At 41.1% G+C, this 21,124-nt stretch overlaps 1 protein-coding gene across 2 annotated transcripts in view; it reads right to left on the bottom strand.

Moving 5' to 3' along the window:
* Positions 1 to 21,124, bottom strand: part of LOC133645449 (serine/threonine-protein kinase 38) — a 39,973-nt gene that overhangs the window by 16,879 nt on the left and 1,970 nt on the right. Inside the window, exons 2-8 of one of the 2 annotated variants that reach the window (XM_062040280.1) lie at positions 16,153 to 16,291; positions 7,332 to 7,383; positions 3,676 to 3,798; positions 3,525 to 3,608; positions 3,344 to 3,467; positions 3,125 to 3,279; positions 2,133 to 2,235 (exon numbers count right to left, since the gene is read on the bottom strand). In XM_062040280.1, coding sequence (XP_061896264.1) covers positions 2,133 to 2,235; positions 3,125 to 3,279; positions 3,344 to 3,467; positions 3,525 to 3,608; positions 3,676 to 3,798; positions 7,332 to 7,383; positions 16,153 to 16,291 — 780 coding nt within the window. Of the gene's footprint in view, positions 1 to 2,123; positions 2,236 to 3,124; positions 3,280 to 3,343; positions 3,468 to 3,524; positions 3,609 to 3,675; positions 3,799 to 7,331; positions 7,384 to 16,152; positions 16,292 to 21,124 lie in introns of both variants that reach the window. The other variant, XM_062040278.1, reaches the window with a different exon arrangement.

The following is a 21,124-nucleotide window of genomic DNA, read 5'->3' on the forward strand; positions in this document are numbered from 1 at the left end:
AAAAGGCAGCATGTGTGATGGTATGGGGGTGTATTAGTGGTCAATACATGTTCCAGGGTGAAAGTGTAAAAGGCAGCATGTGTGATGGTATGGGGGTGTATTAGTGGTCAAGACATGTTCTAGGGTGAAAGTGTAAAAGGCAGCATGTGTGATGGTATGGGGGTGTATTAGTGGTCAAGACATGTTCTAGGGTGAAAGTGTAAAAGGCAGCATGTGTGATGGTAAGGGGGTGTATTAGTGGTCAAGACATGTTCTAGGGTGAAAGTGTAAAAGGCAGCATGTGTGATGGTATGGGGGTGTATTAGTGGTCAAGACATGGGTAACTTACACATCTGTGAAGGCACCATTAATGCTGAAAGGTACATACAGCTTTTGGAGCAACATATGTTGCCATACAAGCAACGTTATCATGGACGCCCCTGCTTATTTCAGCAAGACAATGCCAAGCCAGGTGTTACAACAGCGTGGCTTCATAGTAAAAGAGTGTGGGTACTAGACTGGCCTGCCTGTAGTCCAGACATTGAAAATGTGTGAAGGCTAAAATATGAGAAGGGAGACTGTTGAACAACTTAAGCTGTACATCAAGCAAGAATGGGAAAGAATTCCATCCATCCATCCATTTTCTACCGCTTGTCCCTTTCGGGGTCGCTGGAGCTTATCTCAGCTGCATTCGGGCGGTAGGCGGGGTACACCCTGGACAAGTCGCCACCTCATCCACTTCAAAAATGTGTCTCCTCAGTTCCCAAATGTTTACTGAGTGTTGTTCATTTCAATTTCCTTTATTTAACCAGGTGAAGACTCATTGAGACTAAAATCTCTTTTTCAAGAGCGACCTGACAAAGAGGGCGGCACAAACAAAGTTACAATAATAATTACAACAAGACAATACAACAGAACAACAGCTCAAAAATAATTTCAAACGATTAAGTAATAATTCAATTTAAAGGCAAGTACATTTCCCAAGAGAACTGCTTTCTCCATCTTTTAAAATGGACTTCAACTCCCCCAAAGTGATTCATTCTGGTAGCCTCAGATCTTTCTGGATGTCATTCCATGACCAGGGAGAAGCATAACTGAAGGCTGTTTTTCAAAGTTCTGTGTTGGCTCTAGGAACTAAAATGTGGAGGACATCCTGTGAGCGTGGGCTAAAAAGGAAAGGCCATGTAACATAGTGGTAAAAATGCCCCTGTGACAACTTTTTTGCAATGAGTTCATGATTATTTGCAAAGTTTCTCAGTGTGAACATGAAATATCTTGTCTTTGCAGTCTATTCAATTGAACATAAGTTGAAAAGGATTTGTTGTATTCTCTTTTTATTTAGCATTTACACAACTTCACTGCTTTTGTACATTGATGATGTCGTTCACAACAACACAAGCAGATGAGATGTGTTGTGGGAGCATGGATTGTTCTCCCTAGTTTAGTGGCTGTGTCCACATTGTTTAGTTCAGGACATGTTTCAGGGATGAATGACACATTATTTCCCCAAACAAAGGTTCCTTCTCCTCACAATGACAACATTTCACTCACTTTTATGTCAAGTTCCTTGATGTTCTGCGTTTAATAGCGATTGCGTGCTATTGGCCAATTCCGTGATTACGTTAACACGAAAATCATATTTTTTTTGTTGAGTTTCGTGATAATTGATTAGGCTAACTAGTGCTGTGTCAAATAAAACGTAAATGCACGCTTACTCATCCATTTCACCGTAACAAGCTCAGAAATTTGCAGCCCCATTATTATTTTTTTATGATTGTGAGAAATAGAGATTAAAATATGATGAATAGTAATGCTCATGCATGACTACAACGTAGCTTTAATTGTTGCTTGTACCAAACACATGGTGGGTCCCACAGCCAGGATAGAATAACTTCTCAAAATGGTTTCATATATGAAGAATTTGCAAACATTGTGTTATTTGATGTTATATATAAATAAATAATAAATAAATAATTAAATATATGTATTGACAAGACTTCCATTTTTCAAGTTGAAGTCAATCTTTGCATGCGAGTCTTTGAAAGATTTGCACATAAAGCAACGCTGTGGTTGCAAAGGTGACTAGCAGCTGTCCTGCACAGGAGGAAGGTAACATTGAGAGCAAAGGAAAAGTGTTGCCTGACTTTGCTTACTGAGGTCACTGGGCAAGCTATGGTTCAGGTTCTTGTAGAATTCTGTGCGGTGCGCCCTCTTTAGTCCCGTGCACAGTCCGAAGTCAGACAGCTTGACGTGACCCTGAAACCACAACACATGGTGTAATTGTACACTACTTTTGGACAAACTCTACATCGCAGACATGATGTCCTTTATCCTAGTATTAATATTGAAGTCTATTTTGTGGACAGACAAGTAGGAATGTTTGTCAAACACTTTCATTTGTTACACCTCAACAAACTAGGGGTGTCCCGATACAACTTTTTCACTTCTGATACGTACTCAGTGTGTATTGGCCGATACAAACATTGATCCCATGCGAAATTGGCAGAAATCATACACAGTTTCATTATTTGGTAGTGTGGAATGTTAGAAAAAGCTTGGTCAAGAGAAATGAGTCAAACAGATCAAAAGTATGTATGAAAACCACTAACCTATTTATTTATGTATGGAATGGACTTAAATTAAGTGGAGTGATCATTATTTTTTGGCAACACCTAGTAGTAACAATAACTCACGGCGCAGTAAGTTGATTTATACGGACACGTGTGTTACTGGACTTTCTAATACGCTTCTGCCCTGCAGATTTTGTATGCGTAAGCAACTATAATTATTTGATACTTGTTTAAGTTGACAAATGTGCCGTTTTAAACTGCAATATTGTCACGTACGTCGAGCTTGTGTGCTAAGTTGTAGTGTAGCTGCCAGTTTCCAGTCGCCTATAGCCTAGCATGTTTACCTTTTGTAAAAGACTTGAGAAAAATAGAAGAAATTGTGAGCTTATTTGGATGTTAACTTTGCACAAGTAAACGTGCTTGTATTGGAGCACTTCCAACAGAGATTTTACAGGCAAGCTGATATTATTTGATACAATCACCCCATCTTTAAATGCCTTCATTACAGATGACTTCTTTCCTCCTAATTGCATTTAACAACAACTCTCAAGTGATGACAGGACAGGATAACTCACCCTGGAGTCCAGCAAGAGGTTGTCTGGTTTGATGTCTCTGTGGATGAAGCCGAGCTGGTGGATGGAATCGATGGCCAGGACCGTCTCTGCGATGTAGAACTGAGTGGCCTCTTCTGTCAGAGTGTCTTTCTTCATCAAGAGGGTCATCATGTCTCCTACGGGAATAAGGACAGCAAGCATGACAAGCATGATGGTGACAGTTAGCAGTGTGACTCCTACCCCCAGGCAGAAACTCCATGATGAGGTAGAGGTTCATCTTGTCCTGGAAGCTGTAGAACATCTTGACCACCCACAGGCTGTCTGCCTCCACCAGGATGTCCCGCTCAGCACGTATGTGACCCACCTTGGACCATCAAAGGGGACGTTAGAGGGAGTAACGGCTGCTTCGACTGTGCCTCACCTGTTCTTTCTCCAGCATGTCGGCTTTGCGAAGGATCTTCATGGCATAGACATGGCCCGTGTCCTTTTTCTGTACCAGGCGCACCTGCAGGCCAACAAAAAGATGACGTCTCCAACATCAAGTCTTTAGCTAAATACATTTGGGATTTTACCTCTCCAAAAGCTCCACGGCCGATCACCTTCAGCGACTCAAAGTCTTCCAGACCGAGTCGGGTCCGCTTCAGACGGAGAAACTCGGTTTCTTTCCTGGCATGCTGAGAACGGCGAATGCGTTTCTGCAGGGAGCACAACGACAAACAACTGAGTTTGTTAAAGCTCCTTTCATCATCTATAGCTCAACCAGAGTGCGCCACAACAATGCAAGAAAAAGACAAGAGCACATAAGAATTATAAGAAAACATGAAGTTAATATTTGATAAAGAACAGGTCTGGACAATAAAACAATATCAATATATACGTAATCAATATCAATAAACAATATGTTCAATCATTATTTTGCCCCACCAGGTGGTGTTAATGTTTCTCCCCCCTCCTTACAAGATATTTGCATAACATTTGGTGCATATAAGTCAACATGTTTGTTTACACTGAGCTCAGGGGAAGTTGACAACTTCCTTTGAGGTAGGAGAAAAGGAGAGTTTGATTTATTCACCCTAACGCACCTAGTGCTTTATAAATAAAGTTGATTTGATTAGTACAGGTCTTCTCGCCTCATTGGAACCTCTTTTTTCACAACAGAGTAGGCCTTGGGCGATATGGCCTTTTATTAACATGTGGATATGTTTAGTCCATGTCACGATACACCATATATATGTGGATATGTTTAGTCCATGTCACCATACACCATATATATGTGGATATGTTTAGTCCATGTCACCATACACCATATATATGTGGATATGTTTAGTCCATGTCACCATACACCATATATATGTGGATATGTTTAGTCCATGTCACCATACACCATATATATGTGGATATGTTTAGTCCATGTCACCATACACCATATATATGTGGATATGTTTAGTCCATGTCACCATACACCATATATATGTGGATATGTTTAGTCCATGTCACCATACACCATATATATGTGGATATGTTTAGTCCATGTCACCATACACCATATATATGTGGATATGTTTAGTCCATGTCACCATACACCATATATATGTGGATAAGTTTAGTCCATGTCACCATACACCATATATATGTGGATATGTTTAGTCCATGTCACCATACACCATATATATGTGGATATGTTTAGTCCATGTCACCATACACCATATATATGTGGATATGTTTAGTCCATGTCACCATACACCATATATATGTGGATATGTTTAGTCCATGTCACCATACACCATATATATGTGGATATGTTTAGTCCATGTCACCATACACCATATATATGTGGATATGTTTAGTCCATGTCACCATACACCATATATATGTGGATATGTTTAGTCCATGTCACCATACACCATATATATGTGGATATGTTTAGTCCATGTCACCATACAGGATATATATGTGGATATGTTTAGTCCATGTCACGATACACCATATATATGTGGATATGTTTAGTCCATGTCACCATACACCATATATATGTGGATATGTTTAGTCCATGTCACGATACACCATATATATGTGGATATGTTTAGTCCATGTCACCATACACCATATATATGTGGATATGTTTAGTCCATGTCACCATACACCATATATATGTGGATATGTTTAGTCCATGTCACCATACACCATATATATGTGGATAAGTTTAGTCCATGTCACCATACACCATATATATGTGGATATGTTTAGTCCATGTCACCATACACCATATATATGTGGATATGTTTAGTCCATGTCACCATACACCATATATATGTGGATATGTTTAGTCCATGTCACCATACACCATATATATGTGGATATGTTTAGTCCATGTCACCATACACCATATATATGTGGATATGTTTAGTCCATGTCACCATACACCATATATATGTGGATATGTTTAGTCCATGTCACCATACACCATATATATGTGGATATGTTTAGTCCATGTCACGATACACCATATATATGTGGATATGTTTAGTCCATGTCACGATACACCATATATATGTGGATATGTTTAGTCCATGTCACCATACACCATATATATGTGGATATGTTTAGTCCATGTCACCATACACCATATATATGTGGATATGTTTAGTCCATGTCACGATACACCATATATATGTGGATATGTTCAGTCCATGTCACCATACACCATATATATGTGGATATGTTTAGTCCATGTCACGATACACCATATATATGTGGATATGTTTAGTCCATGTCACCATACAGGATATATATGTGGATATTTAGCCTCAGGCTTGAATGAACACTTGATGCATATAATCACAGCAGTATGATGATTCTATGTGTCTACATTCAAACATTCTTCTTCATACTGCATTAATATATGCTACTTTTAAACTTTCATGCAGAGAGGGAAATCACAACTAAAAGTGTATTTATGAAACAGTTATTAAGCAGTGGCACAAACATTCATGTCATTTCCAGAACAGAAAGTACAAGATTGTCAGAGACATTTTAAAACAAGCTATTAGTGCACTTTTGTGCATGATGTCACTAAGATGACATATCAAAACTTTTTGTACAGAACGCCACTTTAAGTTTAAAAAGTTTAAAACAAATAAAGTGCACTTTTGTGCATGATGTCACACAAGATATTTCAAAAAGTGTCAAATAAAAATGAGCTGCATAATAGGACATCAAATAGTGTATGTCCTTCACTATGTGGTAGGTTCCTGCGGACGTTATCTCCTTCAGTTGTTGACTTTTTTTTTTCCCATACGGTGTTGATCTGGAAATGGTTGCTTTGGCATTTTGTTGGTGTGGCACTGAACGGAGATGTTGACATGCAGAGTTTCAAGTACTCTTCATTCTCTAGCGGGTGACTTTTCAAATGATGCTACATATTAGCAGTGCTACTACTTTTTGTAGCAACGCTTTTGCCGTATAAATGTTGAACATATTCCTGCTTGAAGCCAAACCACCGCCAGACGATGGACTCCGTGCTGTTTTTCTTGGTAATTATTTCTTCCTCCATTTGTTACCAGATTGGCACCTTCTCTCTCTTGTATTACCACCCGCACCTCACAGCTAACATTACCATGTCGCTACCTGTCTGCTCCGCGGGAGCGTGTGACGTTGCACACGTGACGTATGTAAGAAGGTGTGCTTGGTTTACGTCTCTGTGAGAAGGAGAGACAAGAAAGAGTGGGAAACGCATGCAGCTAAAAGCAACTGCATGAGAACATATACTCCAATATCACCATATAGTTATTTTCTATATCGCACAGAGACAAACCCGCCATATATCCAGTATATCCATATATCGCCCAGCCCTACAACAGAGCTATCTTTTATCAGCGTGACGTCATAATTACTCATATGATGACCTGTCCTCCATCTAATGTGCACCTCTACAAATAAATGATAAGCAAGAAATGATTGCATATACAATTGAGAGGGAAGGAAACATTTGAATTTTTGATTGCGCGTCAGACTCTGATACACAACAGATCAAAAGTAGGATAATAGATGCAAAATAGTTGATCTTTATATCGCCAATACTAGATGATGATGTAAAATGTTGGGGATATTGAGATGATCTATGAATCAAGCATTATGGAAATGAGTGGGATATGATTGACACTTTGCAAAATGTGAACAGTAAAATGTTGTTTTGAGGTGTTAGCAGAGAATATTAGTTGAGACTCACCTCTTCATCAGCCAAGCCCTCCTGATCCATCACTTTCTCCAGTTTCTGCTGCCTGAGAAGACAAAGACAACAAGACTTTCATCTTCCACACAAAGAGACAATCATGTTTGGGCTTTCACATCATTGTCTGGGCCCATATGAATTCTTCACATTTTCAATCTTTGATCACAATTATATACGACAAAAACACAGGATAACACAATATCAATGAAATATTTCCTATTATTGGCTCTGATTTCAATCTTTTTGTTTTTCCTCTTTAGGTTCTCCTGTGTTCGTATTTATCAATTTGTAAACAGTAACTAAAACTACAAAACAATTTTTGATCTAAAAAAATATTGATCTAATCAATGTAGTATCGATATAGTATACTGATGATTAACTTGGTATCATTAATGTGGATATCTGTATGTATGTTGAGTTGCTTTAACAAGCAAACATTTGCATAAATCAAAGCGATTGTTCAGTCCCATGTAACTAGTATTACAAACTTGAAAATTATCTCTTTAAGCTACACATATTAATGATTAAAAAAATGATATTGGTGATTAATCGTGATTAAATACAAATTAACACCCAACAAAATGAGATTAAAATAGTCAATTGCAATGAATGGCTTGACAGCCCTAATATTCTGTAAATGATGAGATTGATCTGCTTGAAACAAAACATATCACACATCCCTTGACAGTTTGTCAACTTGAGTTGAAAAAAGTGGACGTTTAGGAAGGAAATATTGAGGTCAATAATGAGTGTGGCATAATAAGTTAAAAATACAACTTCAGATTGTTTTCTTTCTTTTACTTTGGCCCAAAATAGCACAAGCACATTCTGAAAATGTACATATCACAAATAATCCTAATAAAGCAAATGTTTGTTTTACGTTGGGTGGAGGGGGAGGAGTCACAGTCCCGCTTTACCTATAAACTATTTGCTTGCCTAACAGAATTGCTATTGTGACATCAATAAAGTACTATCTATCTATCCATCCATCCATCCATACATCCATCCATCCATCCATCCATACATCCATCCATCCATCCATCCATCCATCCATCCATCCATCCATCCATCCATCCACCCATCCAGTGGACAGCAGTTTCACTTAGCAAACTCTGCATGTTTGACATCCCTGCTTAAATAGGTCCAACATTCATAACACTGATTTGGATTCATTATTGTTTGGACCTAACCTGACTCTAGGCCAGATCCTTGTAGTTGGCTGAGCTGCACACAAGGATCTGGACCTAACCTGACTCTAGGCCAGATTCTTGTAGTTGGCTGAGCTGCACACAATGATCTGGACCTAACCTGACTCTAGGCCAGATTCTTGTAGTTGGCTGAGCTGCACACAAGGATCTGGACCTAACCTGACTCTAGGCCAGATTCTTGTAGTTGGCTGAGCTGCACACAATGATCTGTACCTAACCTGACTCTAGGCCAGATTCTTGTAGTTGGCTGAGCTGCACACAAGGATCTGGACCTAAGCTGACTCTGGCCAGATCCTTGTAGTTGGCTGAGCTGCACACAAGGATGTGGGCTAGAAGTCATTGCAAAGTCCTTCCAGATAGCAAGAAATAATGAAGCAAAGAGGATTTGATAGATGTTTGATTCCAACAACACGTGTGCTGACATAGGGCTGGGCAATATATGGATATACGCGATATATTGCGGGTTTGTCTCTGTGTGATATAGAAAATGACTATATGGTGATATCGAGTATACGTTCTCACGCAGTTGCTTTTAGCTGCTGGCATTACACTGAAGGCTCTCCTCGCTCTTTCCGGTCTCTCCTTCTCACAGACAGCGAGCGCACCTTCTTACACACGTCACATACTGTCACGTCATACGTCACAAACTGTCACGTCACACGTCACATACTGTCACGTCACAAACTGTCACGTCACACGTCACATACTGTCACGTCACACGTCACATACTGTCACGTCACACGTCACATACTGTCACGTCACACGTCACATACTGTCACGTCACACGTCACATACTGTCACGTCACACGTCACATACTGTCACGTCACACGTCACATACTGTCACGTCACACGTCAAATCACATACTGTCACGTCACATACTGTCACGTCACATACTGTCACGTCACACGTCACATACTGTCACGTCACACGTCACATACTGTCACGTCACATACTGTCACGTCATACGTCACATACTGTCACGTCCCATACTGTCACGTCACATACTGTCACGTCACACGTCACATACTGTCACGTCATACGTCACATACTGTCACGTCACATACTGTCACGTCACACACTGTCACGTCACACGTCACATACTGTCACGTCACACGTCACATACTGTCACGTCACATACTGTCACGTCATACGTCACATACTGTCACGTCACACGTCACATACTGTCACGTCACATACTGTCACGTCACACGTCACATACTGTCACGTCACACGTCACATACTGTCACGTCACACGTCACATACTGTCACTTCACACGTCACATACTGTCACGTCACACGTCACATACTGTCACGTCACACGTCACATACTGTCACGTCACATACTGTCATGTCACACGTCACATACTGTCACGTCACACATCACATACTGTCACGTCACACGTCACATACTGTCACGTCACACGTCACATACTGTCACGTCACACGTCACATACTGTCACGTCACACGCCACATACTGTCACGTCACACGTCACATACTGTCACGTCACACACTGTCACGTCACATACTGTCACGTCACACGTCACATACTGTCACGTCACATACTGTCACGTCACACGTCACATACTGTCACGTCACACGTCACATACTGTCACGTCACACGTCACATACTGTCACGTCACACGTCACATACTGTCACGTCACATACTGTCACGTCACATACTGTCACGTCACACGTCACATACTGTCACGTCACACGTCACATACTGTCACGTCACACGTCACATACTGTCACGTCACACGCCACATACTGTCACGTCACACGCCACATACTGTCACGTCACACGCCACATACTGTCACGTCACACGTCACATACTGTCACGTCACACGTCACATACTGTCACGTCACACGTCACATACTGTCACGTCACACGTCACATACTGTCACGTCACACGTCACATACTGTCACGTCACACGTCACATACTGTCACGTCACATACTGTCACGTCACACGTCACATACTGTCACGTCACACGTCACATACTGTCACGTCACACGTCACATACTGTCACGTCACACGTCACATACTGTCACGTCACATACTGTCACGTCACATACTGTCACGTCACACGTCACATACTGTCACGTCACATACTGTCACGTCACACGCCACATACTGTCACGTCACACGCCACATACTGTCACGTCACACGCCACATACTGTCACGTCACACGTCACATACTGTCACGTCACACGTCACATACTGTCACGTCACACGTCACATACTGTCACGTCACACATCACATACTGTCACGTCACATACTGTCACGTCATACGTCACATACTGTCACGTCACACGTCACATACTGTCACGTCACATACTGTCACGTCACATACTGTCACGTCACACGTCACATACTGTCACGTCACATACTGTCACGTCACATACTGTCACGTCATACGTCACATACTGTCACGTCACACGTCACATACTGTCACGTCACACGTCACATACTGTCACGTCACACGTCACATACTGTCACGTCACACGTCACATACTGTCACGTCACATACTGTCACGTCACATACTGTCACGTCACACGTCACATACTGTCACGTCACACGTCACATACTGTCACGTCACACGTCACATACTGTCACGTCATTCGTCACATACTGTCACGTCACATACTGTCACGTCACACGTCACATACTGTCACGTCACACGTCACATACTGTCACGTCACATACTGTCACGTCACACGTCACATACTGTCACGTCACATACTGTCACGTCACATACTGTCACGTCACATACTGTCACGTCACACACTGTCACGTCACATACTGTCACGTCACACGTCACATACTGTCACGTCACACGTCACATACTGTCACGTCACACGTCACATACTGTCACGTCACACGTCACATACTGTCACGTCACATACTGTCACGTCACATACTGTCACGTCACACGTCACATACTGTCACGTCACACGTCACATACTGTCACGTCACACGTCACATACTGTCACGTCACACGCCACATACTGTCACGTCACACGCCACATACTGTCACGTCACACGCCACATACTGTCACGTCACACGTCACATACTGTCACGTCACACGTCACATACTGTCACGTCACACGTCACATACTGTCACGTCACACGTCACATACTGTCACGTCACACGCCACATACTGTCACGTCACACGCCACATACTGTAACGTCACACGTCACATACTGTCACGTCACACGTCACATACTGTCACGTCACACGTCACATACTGTCACGTCACACGTCACATACTGTCACGTCACACGTCACATACTGTCACGTCACACGTCACATACTGTCACGTCACACGTCACATACTGTCACGTCACATACTGTCACTTCACACGTCACATACTGTCACGTCACACGTCACATACTGTCACGTCACACGTCACATACTGTCACGTCACATACTGTCACGTCACACGTCACTTACTGTCACGTCACACGTCACATACTGTCACGTCACACGTCACATACTGTCACGTCACACGTCACATACTGTCACGTCACATACTGTCACGTCACACACTGTCACGTCACATACTGTCACGTCACACGTCACATACTGTCACGTCACACGTCACATACTGTCACGTCACACGCCACATACTGTCACGTCACACGCCACATACTGTAACGTCACACGTCACATACTGTCACGTCACACGTCACATACTGTCACGTCACACGTCACATACTGTCACGTCACACGTCACATACTGTCACGTCACACGTCACATACTGTCACGTCACACGTCACATACTGTCACGTCACATACTGTCACTTCACACGTCACATACTGTCACGTCACACGTCACATACTGTCACGTCACACGTCACATACTGTCACGTCACATACTGTCACGTCACACGTCACTTACTGTCACGTCACACGTCACATACTGTCACGTCACACGTCACATACTGTCACGTCACACGTCACATACTGTCACGTCACATACTGTCACGTCACACACTGTCACGTCACATACTGTCACGTCACACGTCACATACTGTCACGTCACATACTGTCACGTCACACGTCACATACTGTCACGTCACACGTCACATACTGTCACGTCACACGTCACATACTGTCACGTCACATACTGTCACGTCACATACTGTCACGTCACACGTCACATACTGTCACGCCACACGTCACATACTGTCACGTCACACGCCACATACTGTCACGTCACACGCCACATACTGTCACGTCACACGCCACATACTGTCACGTCACACGTCACATACTGTCACGTCACACGTCACATACTGTCACGTCACACGTCACATACTGTCACGTCACATACTGTCACGTCACACATCACATACTGTCACGTCACATACTGTCACGTCACACGTCACATACTGTCACGTCACATGTCACATACTGTCACGTCACACGTCACATACTGTCACGTCACACGTCACATACTGTCACGTCACACGTCACATACTGTCACGTCACACGTCACATACTGTCACGTCACACGTCACATACTGTCACGTCACATACTGTCACGTCACACGTCACATACTGTCACGTCACATACTGTCACGTCACACGTCACATACTGTCACGTCACACGTCACATACTGTCACGTCACACGTCACATACTGTCACGTCACACGTCACATACTGTCACGTCACATACTGTCACGTCACACGTCACATACTGTCACGTCACACGTCACATACTGTCACGTCACACACTGTCACGTCACACGTCACATACTGTCACGTCACACGTCACATACTGTCACGTCACACGTCACATCACACGTCACATACTGTCACGTCACACGTCACATACTGTCACGTCACACGTCACATACTGTCACGTCACACGTCACATACTGTCACGTCACATAATGTCACGTCACATACTGTCACGTCACACGTCACATGCTGTCACGTCACACGTCACATACTGTCACGTCACACGTCACATACTGTCACGTCACACGTCACATACTGTCACGTCACACGTCACATACTGTCACGTCACACGTCACATACTGTCACGTCACATACTGTCACGTCACACGTCACATACTGTCACGTCACACGTCACATACTGTCACGTCACATACTGTCACGTCACATACTGTCACGTCACACGTCACATACTGTCACGTCACACGTCACATACTGTCACGTCACACGTCACATACTGTCACGTCACACGTCACATACTGTCTCGTCACACGTCACATACTGTCACGTCACACGTCACATACTGTCACGTCACACGTCACATACTGTCACGTCACACGTCACATACTGTCACGTCACATACTGTCACGTCACACGTCACATACTGTCACGTCACACGTCACATACTGTCACGTCACACGTCACATACTGTCACGTCACACGTCACATACTGTCACGTCACACGTCACATACTGTCACGTCACACGTCACATACTGTCACGTCACACGTCGCATACTGTCACGTCACACGTCGCATACTGTCACGTCACACGTCGCATACTGTCACGTCACACGTCACATACTGTCACGTCACATACTGTCACGTCACACGTCACATACTGTCACGTCACACGTCACATACTGTCACGTCACACGTCACATACTGTCACGTCACACGTCACATACTGTCACGTCACACGTCACATACTGTCACGTCACACGTCACATACTGTCACGTCACACGTCACATACTGTCACGTCACACGTCACATACTGTCACGTCACACGTCACATACTGTCACGTCACACGTCACATACTGTCACGTCACACGTCACATACTGTCACGTCACACGTCGCATACGTATACGTCCTCCCCGAGCAGAGAGGTAGCAGCATGGCTAACGTTAGCTGTGATGCTAGCGGAGTGGTGCGAGTGGTCATACAAGAGAAAGAAGGTGTGAATCTGGTAACAAATGGAGGAATAATTAATTCTCCAGAAAACCAGCAGGGGGTCCATCGTCTGGCGGTGGTTTGGCTTCAAGTGGGAATATGTCCAACAGACAAGCGTCATTTGTCAAGTGTGGGGCAAAAGTGTTGCTATAAAAAGTAGCATCACTGCTGTAACAAACAGTTCAGGGTGTCCCAAGTTACCAGAGTGTTAGGTAAGGAGGAGCAGTTTTGACCCTCCAGAGTTGCCGTAGGGCTGTGACGTAGGGTGTTGTGGTTGTGGAAGGAGGTGTGTGATGGCTACTGAACCAGCTCTAATGTCTCCCGTTTATTATTTTATTAGATAAGTACACTGTATAGGCCAACCCAGGACACTCGGCTACACTGCTAATATGTAGCATCATTTGAAAAGTCACCCGCTAGACAATGAAGAGTGCTTACTCCGCATGTCAACATCTCCGTTGGGTGCCACATGTCCACACCATCAAAATGCAGAGGCAAACATTTCCAGATCAACACCGTATGAAAAAAATTTTTTTTTTTTGAGTTGTGATTTTCTTCTCTGCATGAAAGTTTAAAAGTAGCATATATTAATGCAGTATGAAGAAGAATGTTTGAATTAGGACACATAGAATCATCATACTGCTGGGATTATATGCATCAAGTGTTCATTCAAGGCTGAGGCTAAATATCCACATATATATCCTGTATCGCGATATGGACTAAACATATCCACATATATATCCTGTATTGCGATACGGCCTTAAAATATTGTGATATTTAAAAAAGGCCATATCGCCCAGCCCTATGCTGACATTGTTGCAAATGTTTTGCCACATGGATGGAATATGAACTCTTTGAAAGATGAACAGAGAAGGCATTTATTGATGGCAGGGATGTTCTTCTTTGTATTTCCCAGCGTGGCTCTCATCATGTGAGTGCTTGAAGTAGCACCTCATTCAGCACTAGTGCTTGATCCAATCACATACAAGCATTTGCCTTCTGAAATACATCTCCTATTCAGAAGTCCCACATCCTTGTGTGCAGCTCAGCCAACGACAAGGATCTGGCCAGAGTCAGGTTAGGTCCACATCCTTGTGTGCAGCTCAGCCAACGACAAGGATTTGGCCAGAGTCAGGTTAGGTCCACATCCTTGTGTGCAGCTCAGCCAACGACAAGGATCTGGCCAGAGTCAGGTTAGGTCCACATCCTTGTGTGCAGCTCAGCCCACGACAAGGATCTGGCCAGAGTCAGGTTAGGTCCACATCCTTGTGTGCAGCTCAGCCAACGACAAGGATCTGGCCAGAGTCAGGTTAGGTCCACATCCTTGTGTGCAGCTCAGCCCACGACAAGGATCTGGCCAGAGTCAGGTTAGGTCCACATCCTTGTGTGCAGCTCAGCCCACGACAAGGATCTGGCCAGAGTCAGGTTAGTTTGGAACATTTGAAAGAAAAAGCAAACATCCTGCATGCTTATTTGAGTCAACATTGCACATTTGCTCTTTTATTACACTTTTTTTTTGTAATAGTATTCTCAGAATGTGGAGCGGGCCGCTAAAAATGATTTGCGGGCCACACTTTGGACACCCCGTGCTCTATGGCTAATATTTTTAGCCAGCTGTCATCATTCAACATAAGATTATAGCACTTTTCCCCTCCACACTAGACATAGTTCCATGATTACCTCATCTCTCTCTCCTCGTGCTGGGCAATGAGGTTGCTGTAGAAGCTCTCCAAGGTGACCTTGGCCATGGTGACACGTTCCTTGGTGTGGTTACTCATGGAGGAGCAGGAGCTCTGGGCCGTCATTGCCATGCTGTTACCTGAAAGCACAATAGGAATTCAGTCCCTAGCACAGACTATGATATCATATGAAGACTGGCGCATGAAAAGAGGAAGGAAAACAAGAGGCAGTTATGAAGAAACAATAAGGAAATGTGCAAGATGAAGGTGGAGCACAATAACAGGTCTATGAAAAGAGGAACAAGTCAAATACATATTCATCTTGGAAGCATGTTTGGGAACATTTATTACACACTGGGGATGTCACACATGATACAAATCCCAATTCCTTTCACTCATGACATGAGCAAGTCAGGAAGTCAAGACCAGACATGACCACATTTAAAAAGCTTTTTTGGACACTTCCTGTGACTGTACCAAGAGTGACAATACAGTAGGCTCATGTCCAGCTTTCTTACATTATTGTAGGCTCACTCACAGCCTTGACTGTAAAACTACAACTGTCAGTACAACTGTACACAATACTCATGTGACCACGCCATCGTAAGAGTACAACTGTACATAATACTCATGTGACCACGCCATCGTAAGAGTACAACTGTACACAATACTCATGATGTGACCACGCCATCGTAAGAGTACAACTGTACACAATACTCATGATGTGACCACGCCATCGTAAGAGTACAACTGTACACAATACTCATGATGTGACCACGCCATCGTAAGAGTACAACTGTACACAATACTCATGATGTGACCACGCCATCGTAAGAGTACAACTGTACACAATACTCATGTGACCACGCCATCGTAAGAGTACAACTGTACATAATACTCATGATGTGACCACGCCATCGTAAGAGTACAACTGTACATAATACTCATGATGTGACCACGCCATCGTAAGAGTACAACTGTACATAATACTCATGATGTGACCACGCCATCGTAAGAGTACAACTGTACACAATACTCATGATGTGACCACGCCATCGTAAGAGTACAACTGTACACAATACTCATGATGTGACCACGCCATCGTAAGAGTACAACTGTACACAATACTCATGATGTGACCACGCCATCGTAAGAGTACAACTGTACATAATACTCATGATGTGACCACGCCATCGTAATAGTACAACTGTACACAATACTCATGTGACCACGCCATCGTAAGAGTACAACTGTACACAATACTCATGTGACCACGCCATCGTAAGAGTACAACTGTACACAATACTCATGATGTGACCACGCCATCGTAAGAGTACAACTGTACACAATACTCATGATGTGACCACGCCATCATAAGAGTACAACTGTACATAATACTCATGATGTGACTACGCCATCGTAAGAGTACAACTGTACATAATACTCATGATGTGACCACGCCATCGTAAGAGTACAACTGTACATAATACTCATGATGTGACCACGCCATCGTAAGAGTACAACTGTACATAATACTCATGATGTGACCACGCCATCGTAAGAGTACAACTGTACACAATACTCATGATGTGACCACGCCATCGTAAGAGTACAACTGTACATAATACTCATGATGTGACCACGCCATCATAAGAGTACAACTGTACACAATACTCATGATGTGACCACGCCATCGTAAGAGTACAACTGTACATAATACTCATGATGTGACCACGCCATCGTAAGAGTACAACTGTACATAATACTCATGATGTGACCACGCCATCATAAGAGTACAACTGTACACAATACTCATGATGTGACCACGCCATCGTAAGAGTACAACTGTACATAATACTCATGATGTGACCACGCCATCGTAAGAGTACAACTGTACATAATACTCATGATGTGACCACGCCATCGTAATAGTACAACTGTACACAATACTCATGTGACCACGCCATCGTAAGAGTACAACTGTACACAATACTCATGTGACCACGCCATCGTAAGAGTACAACTGTACACAATACTCATGATGTGACCACGCCATCGTAAGAGTACAACTGTACACAATACTCATGATGTGACCACGCCATCGTAAGAGTACAACTGTACATAATACTCATGATGTGACCACGCCATCATAAGAGTACAACTGTACACAATACTCATGATGTGACCACGCCATCGTAAGAGTACAACTGTACATAATACTCATGATGTGACCACGCCATCGTAAGAGTACAACTGTACATAATACTCATGATGTGACCACGCCATCGTAAGAGTACAACTGTACATAATACTCATGATGTGACCACGCCATCGTAAGAGTACAACTGTACATAATACTCATGATGTGACCACGCCATCGTAAGAGTACAACTGTACATAATACTCATGATGTGACCACGCCATCGTAAGAGTACAACTGTACATAATACTCATGTGACCACGCCATCGTAAGAGTACAACTGTACATAATACTCATGATGTGACCACGCCATCGTAAGAGTACAACTGTACATAATACTCATGATGTGACCACGCCATCGTAAGAGTACAACTGTACATAATACTCATGATGTGACCACGCCATCGTAAGAGTACAACTGTACATAATACTCATGATGTGACCACGCCATCGTAAGAGTACAACTGTACATAATACTCATGATGTGACCACGCCATCGTAAGAGTACAACTGTACATAATACTCATGATGTGACCACGCCATCATAAGAGTACAACTGTACACAATACTCATGATGTGACCACGCCATCGTAAGAGTACAACTGTACATAATACTCATGATGTGACCACGCCATCGTAAGAGTACAACTGTACATAATACTCATGATGTGACCACGCCATCGTAAGAGTACAACTGTACATAATACTCATGATGTGACCACGCCATCGTAAGAGTACAACTGTACATAATACTCATGATGTGACCACGCCATCGTAAGAGTACAACTGTACATAATACTCATGATGTGACCACGCCATCGTAAGAGTACAACTGTACATAATACTCATGTGACCACGCCATCGTAAGAGTACAACTGTACATAATACTCATGATGTGACCACGCCATCGTAAGAGTACAACTGTACATAATACTCATGATGTGACCACGCCATCGTAAGAGTACAACTGTACATAATACTCATGATGTGACCACGCCATCGTAAGAGTACAACTGTACATAATACTCATGTGACCACGCCATCGTAAGAGTACAACTGTACATAATACTCATGATGTGACCACGCCATCGTAAGAGTACAACTGTACATAATACTCATGATGTGACCACGCCATCGTAAGAGTACAACTGTACATAATACTCATGATGTGACCACGCCATCGTAAGAGTACAACTGTACACAATACTCATGATGTGACCACGCCATCGTAAGAGTACAACTGTACATAATACTCATGATGTGACCACGCCATCGTAAGAGTACAACTGTACATAATACTCATGATGTGACCACGCCATCGTAAGAGTACAACTGTACATAATACTCATGATGTGAAATCCCAACATTTATGTGACAGTTACAGTCAAAGAGTAAATATTATAATAATAAATGTAAGAGTCAAAGAGTAAATATTATAATAATAATAAATGTAAGAGTCAAAGAGTAAATATTATAATAATAAATGTAAGAGTAAATATTATAATACTAATAAATGTAAGAGTCAAAGAGTAAATATTATAATAATAAATGAAAAAGTAAATATTATAATAATAATAAATGTAAGAGTAAATATTATAATAATAATAATAATAAATGTAAGAGTCAAAGAGTAAATATTATAATAATAATAAATGAAAGAGTAAATATTATAATAATAATAAATGTAAGAGTAAATATTATAATAATAATAAATGTAAGAGTCAAAGAGTAAATATTATAATAATAATAAAGGTAAGAGTAAATATTATAATAATAATAAATGTAAGAGTGAAAGATTAAATATAATAATAAATGTAAGAGTCAAAGAGTAAATATTATAATAATAATAATAATAAATGTAAGAGTAAATATTATAATAATAATAAATGTAAGAGTAAATATTATAATAATAATACATGTAAGAGTCAAACAGTAAATATAATAATAATAATAAATGTAAGAGTGAAGGATTAAATATAATAATAAATGTAAGCGTCAAAGAGTAAATATTATAATAATAATAAATGTAAGAGTGAAATATTAAATATAATAATAAATGTAAGAGTCAAAGAGTAAATATTATAATAATAATAAATGTAAGAGTGAAAGATGAAATATAATAATAAATGTAAGCGTCAAAGAGTAAATATTATAATAATAATAAATGTAAGAGTGAAAGAGTAAATATAATAATAAATGTAAGAGTCAAAGAGTAAATATTATAATAATAATAATAAATGTAAGAGTAAATATTATAATAATAATAAATGTAAGAGTAAATATTATAATAATAATACATGTAAGAGTCAAATAGTAAATATAATAATAATAATAAATGTAAGAGTGAAGGATTAAATATAATAATAAATGTAAGCGTCAAAGAGTAAATATTATAATAATAATAAATGTAAGAGTGAAAGATTAAATATAATAATAAATGTAAGAGTCAAAGAGTAAATATTATAATAATAATAAATGTAAGAGTCAAAGAGTAAATATTATAATAATAATAAATGTAAGAGTGAAAGATGAAATATAATAATAAATGTAAGCGTCAAAGAGTAAATATTATAATAATAATAAATGTAAGAGTGAAAGAGTAAATATAATAATAAATGTAAGAGTCAAAGAGTAAATATTATAATAATAATAAATGTAAGAGTGAAAGATGAAATATAATAATAAATGTAAGAGTCAAAGAGTAAATATAATAATAATAATAATAATAAATGTAAGAGTCAAAGAGTAAATATAATAATAATAAATGTAAGAG

The sequence above is a fragment of the Entelurus aequoreus genome, unplaced genomic scaffold, assembly GCF_033978785.1.
Source record: "Entelurus aequoreus isolate RoL-2023_Sb unplaced genomic scaffold, RoL_Eaeq_v1.1 HiC_scaffold_97, whole genome shotgun sequence".
NCBI lineage: Eukaryota > Metazoa > Chordata > Actinopteri > Syngnathiformes > Syngnathidae > Entelurus > Entelurus aequoreus.